Source organism: Coptis chinensis, chromosome 4 (assembly GCF_015680905.1).
Source record: "Coptis chinensis isolate HL-2020 chromosome 4, ASM1568090v1, whole genome shotgun sequence".
Classification (NCBI taxonomy): domain Eukaryota; kingdom Viridiplantae; phylum Streptophyta; class Magnoliopsida; order Ranunculales; family Ranunculaceae; genus Coptis; species Coptis chinensis.
The window spans coordinates 87658702-87669252 of record NC_141459.1 but is presented as its reverse complement, the minus strand read 5'-3'; the positions used below and the strand labels follow the sequence as shown (position 1 = coordinate 87669252).

The 10551-nt window shown below is 33.9% G+C and overlaps 1 protein-coding gene and 1 long non-coding RNA gene across 13 annotated transcripts; both read left to right on the top strand.

Annotated features, from left to right (window-relative positions):
• Positions 1-1832: 1832 nt before the first annotated feature.
• Positions 1833-2522, top strand: LOC147505419 (uncharacterized). The gene is made up of 3 exons (XR_015193319.1): positions 1833-2054; positions 2138-2250; positions 2434-2522. It is a non-coding gene; the product is annotated as an uncharacterized LOC147505419 (long non-coding RNA).
• A 77-nt stretch (positions 2523-2599) lies between these two features.
• LOC147505418 (uncharacterized) lies at positions 2600-10350 on the top strand. Of its 12 annotated transcripts, XM_086557957.1 has the most exons (12): positions 2600-2976; positions 3433-3543; positions 3630-3726; positions 4438-4538; positions 5370-5474; positions 5780-5863; positions 7176-7326; positions 8157-8308; positions 8398-8955; positions 9047-9245; positions 9666-9717; positions 9799-10350. In XM_086557957.1, the coding sequence occupies exons 1-4, from the start codon at positions 2844-2846 to the stop codon at positions 4475-4477; spliced, it is 381 nt and encodes a 126-aa protein (XP_086414083.1). In that variant the 5' UTR covers positions 2600-2843; the 3' UTR covers positions 4478-4538; positions 5370-5474; positions 5780-5863; positions 7176-7326; positions 8157-8308; positions 8398-8955; positions 9047-9245; positions 9666-9717; positions 9799-10350. The 12 variants fall into 12 exon arrangements, 9 of the variants coding, with proteins under 9 accessions (XP_086414083.1, XP_086414076.1, XP_086414081.1 ...); XM_086557950.1 differs by lacking the exon at positions 4438-4538; XM_086557955.1 differs by having other exon boundaries at positions 4438-5474.
• Positions 10351-10551: the final 201 nt, after the last annotated feature.

The following is a 10551-nucleotide window of genomic DNA, read 5'->3' as shown; positions in this document are numbered from 1 at the left end:
TTGATCAATGATTTGAAACTTGATGTTGATATCAAAGATAACCAAGGTCCATCATACTTAACCTTGAGTCTATGTATATTCGGGTGAAATGAGTACTGAAAAACAACAATCGTCATGACGGTGTATTGTTGATTTGGTTTATTATTACAGGTGCAACTTTAGGAGGGCATTTGGGCACTGCTGTTTATCTACTGGCAAAGGGTGCTAATCCTAATACTGCGGATGATTATGGTTTTACTCCTTTGCATAATGATAAAGGTGTGTGTTGGTGATTTGATATTTGTCATGTTTCATTGATTTTTGTTTGATTTCATTGATGTTTCTCTTTCATTTGATTTTTGCTATATAAAGGTGTGTTGCTAAATTAAAGGTTCCCAAAATTCAAACTCTCGCAATTTTGTGCGTACATTATAATTCAACTAAGGATATATTTGAAACAGTTGCATAGACTTGGTTTTCTTAAAGTTTCAAAAGAGCAATTCTCATGCCATGTGAAAACACTTTGAGAATCAGTACCCATTGTTAACTCTCTTTTTCCCTGATTCTTTTTCTACAGACTATTTCTAAAAGGAACTAGCATATGCAACAGGTAAACTTTCTCCACTCTCTTTCTCTTTGCGGAACTGTGGCAAGATATTCGATTCTTATCATCTTTTTTGGTCGGTATGTTCTGCTATTGGGTTTTTTTTTGCCCTAATTTTATTTTGTGATTTTTGATGTCTTTGCAACAAAATTGTTGTGCACTTTTGCAACTTTGAATGCTACTCTAATACTTCAGCTATTTGTTATTCTCACTTTGACTATGAATTCATTGAAGCATTAATTGGATGCTCCAATCATTTTAATGATTTTTTTTTAATTCACTTTTGTTTTTCCATTACCCTTTGTGGTGAATGTTTGTTGCACTCCTACTGATCAACATCTTCTACTTTACATAATGTTATATCTTCTTCTTCTTTTGTCATTTATTTTCTGATGCGCGCTGTGCTTTATTTGATTGGTAATATTCAATGCCGTTTTCAAACTTAACTTGGGTGGAGATGGAAGAACAACCTCAGAAACCGTTTAAATCTCAATTAGGACATATTGATTAGGTGGGGAAGGTAACTAGACTACAAACCTGTGTCTCCCTTTTATATTGATTTTTAGAGGTCATGAACTTAGAAGTTTGGTTTAAAGCTCTTACAGGTGAGTTAATTCTAAATCTTTTAGTTTACATTTTTGAGAACTGGTGGTTGTTGGTAAATTATTGTGCATGCTTATGCCTTCACCATAACTTTTAATTTATTTTGAGTCTTAAAACTAATTAGAATTTCACCTGTTTTGGATATCTCTGTTACCGGGATCAAATAACATTATGGAAACTAGAATGGATATCATATATGTCGGTTTTGTCCGACATGTATGACATACCTGATACATTGAACAATCAATCACTTATCTAAGAAGTGCCATGGTTTCTTGGTCAAGAGGTTGTGTGAAATATACTACATATATTGAGTGTGGGCTGCGTGGATATCTTCCTTTCTTTGATAATCACTGTTCTGACTATTGTACAACCTAGCATTTGTTATGAGTATTATGAGAGTGTTATTTTATTTCTCTGTATCTATATTCCTACTCACTTGCATGTCCCTGGTTTTTTCCTTTTTCTTTTCATTTCTTTTATTCCAAAAACCTAGTACTTATAATGTTCAACATTAAGCAAAGAGATTATCACTTATGGTATCTATGTGAGTCAGAAGGGAACTGTTGCTACTGAAAAATGAGAAAGCAAGGAAGGTGTTTTCTTGGCTTGGTCTCAAATGCATGTATGTTCCTTCTACTTTTGTTCTTTCACTTGGTCTGTCATCTGTTGGCTGTGTTTGGCTTTTGTGTAAAAGCATCTTTGGGATGATCATGCAAACTTCTTCTTCTACTATTTCAATATATTCTGAGATGTATTATCTTCGAGAATTGACAGCAGGTTGCAATCGGCGTCGAAGTCAGTATTCCTCAGTTGCCCAGTTTAATATCCATCTGATATCTTTAATACAAAAGGACATGGGAGAAGAGTAAGTTCCTTTTCATGTGCGTTTAAAATGAAATGTTACCATTTCGGCAATTGATTTTTAAACTATTACCCTTTTACTTGTAGATATCCCTTGAGTCAAACGAGTAGTGGAAGTTCCTGGTTCCAAGCACTTGGGAAATGCATTTTCGAGTCTCAGTGTGCTTTTAAAGAATTTTCTTTGGATTGTTTTAATCATGGTAGTGATGAATATGATAAATTAGATTCCTAAAAAAGGCTGAGACTATTGAATTTTCTGTGTGACAAAGTTATTTGCACTCTGCGTAGGTGAAAGAGCTGTTAAATTGCATATGCAACACCCCCTCCTCTCATGTACTCAAACTATGTTTTGTGAACTTATTAGTGATGTCACTCTCTTTCAGAGACTTGAGAGGTTGGATTGACAAACAAAAAGAAAGATTGGTAAAGAGAGGGAAGGAAGCAAAACTAAAAGTTCTTGCCGCAAGAGATATAGGTAAACACTACTTTGTGGAAAATTCAGCACTCTAAGATATACTTCTAAAGTTAAAGGCATTAATACATGAACGGCGTTTGAAGCAACAGATGTAGGATGACGTTGCAAAAGCAATCATTTCGAGAAATGGTGCTCCTCTTTCTATATCAAAACATGAAAGTCTTATTTCAAGAATAAAAGATGAAGCAACAAAAGCGCATGCAGAGAAACTAGAATCGATAGAGTTGGTGCCAAAGAGTATGTTCACAATTTGTTTCCTTTATCTTTCAGCAATTACTTTGCTTAAAATTATTCAGTATTCACCTACTCTGATTTTGCATGCTTCACCAGATATTGTCTGGTAGTTCTTACATTGACACTGTTCAACATAGGTGGAACTTTATGACCATTTTTTGCATTTTTTTGTTTCTTAGGGTTCATCTTTGCAATTTCAAATTTGATAAGATCAAAGGTACTGATAATCATACTCTAATAGCAAACACTTGCTTTGAAGTCAACTTTTTACAAATTTATCATTTTCAACCATAGTCCAGAGTCTTGGTCTTCATCTTCATTCTCATTATGGATGCAAAAGAAAAATAAATAAATAAATAAAAAAAAAGTGAAAAGAAAAATATTCCTTTCTTAGGAATCGATGAGTTTACTACTTCAGTGTGACTCGTAAGTAGATGGACATTTTTATGGTCAGTATTTAATAGGGAATATATTTGGATCTGTAATGTAATGTCTGAGTAGGATATGACTTAATGAGACTATCTTACTATCATGCATTTGAAGCTGGCACAGCACAGGCCTAGACAGATAATCCAGTAGGAACTTTCTTTGCCTCAAATGCACCTACTATATATATTTATCTGCTTAGAATAGCTATTTGCTTAACCCATTTTCTTTGCTGCGTCGTCCATAGAGATTCAAATGTCAAATGCCGTTAGAACAGATCATATTCTTTTGAATGAAAGTGGTCTCATATTTTGGAGACTTCGAAGCTGTTCAGCTGAACTAAATATATTGCTTCAAGGTTGGTATTTGATGCATTTCCTTAATGTATGCAATATCCTATTTTGAGATTCTCGAATCTGTGGTTGACACCTTTTCCAATTGTAGATGTTGGAAGACAGGATTCTGATAGAGTTGAAGATAAGTGGTTTATGTATAATCCTGAACAGAAGAAAGAAGTGGAAACTTACATTTCTCATCAAAGGTGAGATAATATATTCCTTTACTTCCAGGTTAAAATTTAAGTATGTAGCATTGTATTGATTATCGGAGCTTTTTCAACATTTAGATGATTGTTTACACGGTTCCTTAGTTACATCCTTTTGATGGAGGTACTGTCATGCGCATGTAGTCAATTCTTTCTATCTCGATTAATATATTGTTTAGCATAAAGAGATTACAATAACCAAGCAAAATTGAGGCAAATAAAATTGTTTCCTTTTGTCCTTGTGGAACTCAACATAAGCTGTTATTGTCTGATGAAGGGGCATAAGAATTGCTTAGTGTGCAAAACTTGAAATTTTTGTAAACCCTTTCAAAGAGTTCACAAGGTAGGTTAGCATCATAAGTTTTCTATTGTGTCTGTAGAAGGTATGCTATGAAATAAGTGTTTATATTGTGGCCTTCTCTTTTTAATTGACTCCAGCACGAGTTATTACATCAAACCTAAAACCTCCTGTGTCTCTACTCTCTATTGAATACACTATTCTACATTTGAACCTACACCTCTAGGCGTGAGGAGCAAATGGTGAGCCTCGAGCCTAGGCAAGCCTTTGACTGCATGGATGTGTACTTCAATGGAAAAACTCGATTTTCAACTTCATTACTTAATGACATGTGCTTAATGACGAATGACTTTGGTACTACTCTTTCTTGATATTTTAATCTCTTGGGTGTTGACTCTTCATGGATCCAGAGGGAAAATTCTCAAGTCAGAGGTAGTCCTTGACACTTGAAAAGAAAGCCACGTACAATAAATTTTCAGATCATCCATCATCAAACCATTATGAGGAAAAGGTACTACAAACGTTCCTATCTCAGATCATCTTAAGTGATCAATTATTCATGAACCACTTGGTTTTATGCATAAATATGGATCTCCTTTGTCAATAATTCTCTTAAGTACGCTACTTTAAACGTCTTGCATTGAGAGTATCATTTGGAGCTAATTTTTGGGGTAACTTCAAATATTGTAAGCACAAATTACTTCACATCCGACCATCTCATGGGTGTGTACAATTGGATGATATATTTCTAATAACATGTCTCTCTCTTTTATATTGAGTTTTAGAGGTCATGAACTTAGAAGTTTGGTTTAAAGCTCTTACAGGCGAGTTAATTATAAATCTTTTAGTTTACATTTTTGAGAACTGGTGGTTGTTGGTTAATTATTGTGCATGCTTATGCCTTCATCATAACTTTTAATTCATTATGAGTCTTAAAACTAATGAGAATTTCACCTGTTATGGATATCTCAGTTACTGGGATCAAATAACATTATGAAAATCAGAATGGATATCATATATGTCGGTTTTGTCCGTCATGTATGACATACCTGATATATTGAAAAATCAACCACTTATCTAAGAAGTTCCATGGTTTCTTGGTCAAGAGGTTGTGTGAAATATACTACATATATATTATATATTGAGTGTGGGGCGCGTGGATATCTTCCTTTCTTTGATAATCACTGTTCTGACTATTGTACGACCTAGCGTTTTTTATAAGTATTATGAGAGTGTTATTTTATTTCTTTTTACCTATATACCTACTCACTTGCATGTCCCTGGTTTTTCCTTTTTCTTTTCAGTTCTTTTATTCCAAAAATCTGTTACTTATAATGTTCAGTTGGCTAGCGCAACCAGCATTATCACCTGTGGTATCTATGTGAGTTAGAAGGGAACTGTTGCTACTAAAGAATGAGAAAGCAAGGAAAGTGCTATTTATTGGTTGGTATGACCCCTGGTTTTAATATGATTAATATGAGATTTCCCCCTTACTGTGCACCTTTTTCAAAGTGTTTAGGAGACTTGAAAATTATTTTGTGGATTAGTCACCATCTATTATAGAGTCAGGCATTTTATTTTGGATGGGTTATGTATCAAGACTTGCAGGTTCTCCATGGTTTGCGCTTTTGTTGTGATGAAATATTTGTGAAGGGATGCTTGATTAAAAAAAAAAGTGTTTTTCATTTAGGTTTCTATTTTTCAATTCATGTTGATCGGCATATAATTTTGTTTGTTTCACTCTATTTGTAGTCCTTCACCATCACACTAAGCACTTCATACTATTCCATACAAACATGATCATATTCAAGAAGAAGAATATTGACTGCGGCCAAGGTAGTTTCTTTACTCAACAGATCTTGGCTACCCTTGATCATATTTATATCATTTGAATATGATCATCTTATTTCTTGATTTATTTGGTGCTCAATTTAATGGAACTGGGATTTTTTCTCTTTGGCTTTATTATTGTGTTTTTCTTTGTTTGTATTATCTTAATTGACGTGAGTATTTTGTCAACAACACCATATATATTTGGTTTGCAAATGTCTATTTTTTTTAACATACTTGAAGGGCATATTTAAAAATCAATGACACTTCATAAAACTTGCTTCAAATTTGCATTGAAGGCTTTTGCTTTGGTTTGATATATTAGCACAATTGGTTAATGTGGGTTTTATACTTGCATTGTTGCATTGATTTCAGGATATAGCGTCCTTACTCATCATTCACGATGCACGTATCTTGTTGTTTATATGGAAACATTGTTATTATGTATTATGATGTCAAATGTTATTTTTTATGATCCAAATGATTTTTTTTTATACATGATAAATCTGATTCCTGGATGGTCATGCTACTACAACATCTACTAATGAGGGCCAAATAATGAAGCTAAAAACTTTACATTTGGACCGTTTGTCTTGATAATTGGTGTATACACTGCTCTATTCACCAATAGTAAGATTAGTTGTTGACTCTTTATAAACGACTTGATAAAGTAAGTTCTTATTTATCCCTAGGTAATAATGATCACAAAGCTCATATTAATATACAAAAAAAATTCAGTGACTTGAAAATAGAGATAATACATTAGCGATAGTTATGGTTTTGGTTGTGGACTGTGGTCAGAGGTTTTGGTATCCATGATGGATGTGTTTTGCTGCTATCTAAGAAATTGTTTTCTTGATTGCAAGTATAGGCATTCTAACCAAGATAACCATCTTTTTTTTTTTTTTTTTTTTTTGCACTTTTGTCATTCGTAGTGTTTTGGTTTGATATTTTTTTAGCTGTTTTGATGATGGTAGTTTAAATACTTCTTAAATCTTATAAATGGGGTTCAATCATACATTATAAGTTGTTGTAACTATTATGTACTTTGTCGACGAAGTCTACCAAGACATTTGGGAATGGTTGTGCATGTGGTTCACCAGTCCATGTTATTATTTTTCTTTTGGCAACTTGGTTGTCTACTGGTTGAATCACCTCCTTAATAATGCTATAAGTCTACCACTGTGTTTTTGTGATCTGCCATGCTACTAGCACACTTCTTGATGTGCACTATACATATAAGAGTGCTAACTAATTATTCCACTCATTTGCTAATCTACTAATTATCTCTCTTCCTTTTTTTACTTTTGTGTGTTAGTAAACACTGAACAATACTAGCTTCAAGCATGGATTAAAATATGAGCATACTACTAGAGTTTGTCGTTTTAATCCTCTTCGGATCTTCACAAGTCAAGAACACTTGACAGTGGTCGCCATAGACAAACTCATACCTAAGACCATCAACGAAGGTTCAATTCCTTTCTCTTTTTAAGTATGTGATAATTGGTTTCTTTTATTTTATTTCCAGGGTACAAGTACTTTGATTTGATTCATTTTATGTGACTTCAAAACAAATACATGCTTATTTGGAATCGAGACACAGCCAAGATAGAATATTAGTTATTGTATATACAAAAAAAAAGAACCTTTTCTTGCTTATTCTTTTTCATTCTAATACTTCCACCTGAGGAAGAAAATCTTTCCTCTCTATGTTGGGTTAAGTTTGGAAAATCTATATTAGCTTAGACCATATTAGTATATTACATCATGAGCATCTTGGTAAACTAAATTTCAATGTTAGTGGATACTTTCAATGGGTCGTCACATCTTGATACAAAATAATTTATTTTAAAATTATATAGTTTTAGCTTAATGAGAGTGTTGGATACTTGGGTGTGTTGGATCAGAATTTGGAACGTAAGATGAACTGTGAAAGATAATGGTTCCTTCGTAGTGCAATTTCAGGCTAATCAATTGGGTAGTTCTAGCAAATTTTAGAGTGAGTATTCAACCGCTGACCCAAGTAGATTATAACTACACTAACATTGTTTAGTTCACTGTTATCCAATTCAGTTCAGTTAGTTGGTTAGGTTTTTTCTTTTCATTGTGCCACTTTGAACTCTTAAGTATTATTATATCAATTTATGCATGATGGTATTTAGAGAAAAAATCTCGATACTTTTAGTGGGATGTTTTGGTTAGTTGGTAACTTGGAATGCTTATGAGGTATGTAATTATTGTTCCAAAATATGGCATCATACATTTTACAATGAGCTTAATTAGCTTTGTGTGGCTCCAGAGGAACACCCTGTCTTCTTAATGAAGCACCTCTTAATCCCAAAGCCAACATGGAGAAAATGACACAGACCATGTATGAAACGTTCAACATCCCTGCCATGTATGATGCAATTCAGGCTACTCTTTCTCTCTATGACAGTGGTTGTACAATAGGTTGGTGTTTTTATGATTGAAAACAACCTTATCTGACCTCGCTCCTGTCATTTGATAACTGTGATAAATATATTTCTTTTATTTTTCAGGTATCGTGTTGGATTCTGGTGATGGAGTCCGTCACACAGTCCCCATTTATGAAGGTTATGCTCTCCCCATATCATCCTTTGTCTTGACTTTGCAGAACAAAATTTGACAGACAAGTGGGTAGAAAGAGAAGCTTGCCTATGTAGCTCTTGACTACGAGCAGGAACTTGAAACAGCAAATAGCAGCTCCTCAATTGAAAAGAGTTACAAGCTCCCTGATGGCCAAGTAATCACCATTGGAGCTGAGCATTAAAGGTCCCCTTAGGTTCTCTTCCAACCCTCACTAATTGGGATCAAAGCTACTGGAATTCATGAGAGCACCTACAACTCAATTATTTAGTGTGATGTTGATATTAGAAAATTAAATTTTTATATGAAAACATTGTTTTTAGTGGTGCATCTACTATGTTCCCTAGCATTGCAGATTGTACGAACAACATGATCACTGCTCTTGCACGCACCAAGCAGCATGAAGATTAAAGTGGTTGCACCTCCTGAGAGAAAGTACAATGTTTGGATTGGAGGATCTATTTTTGGCCTCTCTTAGCAGTTTCCAACAGGTAATTAGTTTTTTCTTTCTATTAATTTTTTTTTTGACATCGCATGCTATATTAGTTTTATCTGGTGCTTTCTGTTTCTACATACTTATAGGTTGGTATCTACTTATTGGACTATGTGTTCAGTCATGAGTTACATGTCATGAGGAGTCTCAAAAAAACAAAAACAAAAAACAAAAACCAAGATGTGGTCAAGAATGGAGCTTTACATGACTTAAATGGATGCCATACTTGAAACGTTGTTTACAAATACATGCTTATATCTAGCAACCTTGGATTGCGATTTTGATCAGGTAACGAGGTCAGACTAAATTACACCATCTCCATTTAATTTAAGTTTACTTCACTATTTGTTTTATATTGTTGGGTGTGATGAATTGCATATACACAATAGTGTTAGATTTATTGTTAACTTTGTCACTACAAATTTTTTGCTCTCAAAATGTGGCATTGGTGATGCTATATGGCAGTAAATTTGTTCCTAGGTATCTTGGCCTTGGTAAATTGGTGCTACATAAGTTCTCATACATTATTACTTAGTTAGCTATCATCAAAGACACTGCGCCATGGTGCTTTAGGTGCTTCAATTTCAAAATTATTGCCGCATAATAATAGTTTTTAACCAGCCTATGTGTACTATACAATTACATTGTCCTGTCATTCACATGCATTGCATGTTTCCGACTTAAAAACTTACACAATTTGCATTGTAGTTTGAGTTTCTGCAACTTGGATAAACAAAGAGGGGAAGTATATAGTAGAAAGGTGTGTGTATTGTTTTGAAATTTAATTATTGGTTTAATAAATTTTATTAGTACATTCTGAGCTGGAATTTTTCTACTTCAGGTCAGCGGTGCTCATACTTGATGGCAGCAGCAACTCGATTAATCATAGAGCTCAGGTCACTGAAACTGACACGTCGTTGATGTTTGACATAGATCAACATGTGTAACACCTGTTCTACTCTATAGTCTAGACCGAATTCTTGAACAATGATATTTCTCATTGCTACAATCAGATGAGCTACACCAACAATATAGATTTGTGTACCATTTTTTCATTTTGAATCCATGGATATCCGTATGATCGTTGTACGCCTGGTGTATAAGTTGGTAATGTGATGAAGTCCATCAAGAACGTTGGAGCACAATAGTCTCATGTTCTACTGAATTGCTTACATGAGCTTTGAATTGGATGACGTACTCCGTTTAATATTTTGTTTATATAATCCTCCATTCTTTTTGGATTATGTAACAACTAATTCAGTGCCAAACTTACATCTGAATGAATATGTAGCAATTATACGACTTTGTAAGATTCATTATTAAAACATTTTCAACCAAAAGATGTTTGAAAAGTTATGCCCAACTATCAATTTTAATCGAAATTTGTTATATATGTTAATTTTCTCTTTTATTTTTTTCCGGATGAGTGTATATCTATTATAACTACATATGTGTTCACATATTCTCCAATAAGATTTATTTGTCATTCATGTGCAGAACACGTGCATTTTGCTAGTAAGCATAAAGCAGAACAAGTTATAAAGCGAGTAGTGATATAGTCCAGCGGTCCAGCCTCAACGGTGTGCGATCTATG

What these genes read in the sequence shown, in the direction of transcription:
- LOC147505418 (XM_086557950.1), top strand. Translation starts at nt 2,844, where the DNA reads ATGCTTCACCAGATATTGTCTGGTAGTTCTTACATTGACACTGTTCAA. An exon ending in CAAATTTGATAAGATCAAAG is followed by an intron (nt 2,977 to 3,432) that starts GTACTGATAATC and finishes CGTCGTCCATAG; the next exon opens with AGATTCAAATGTCAAATGCC. An exon ending in ACTAAATATATTGCTTCAAG is followed by an intron (nt 3,544 to 3,629) that starts GTTGGTATTTGA and finishes TTCCAATTGTAG; the next exon opens with ATGTTGGAAGACAGGATTCT.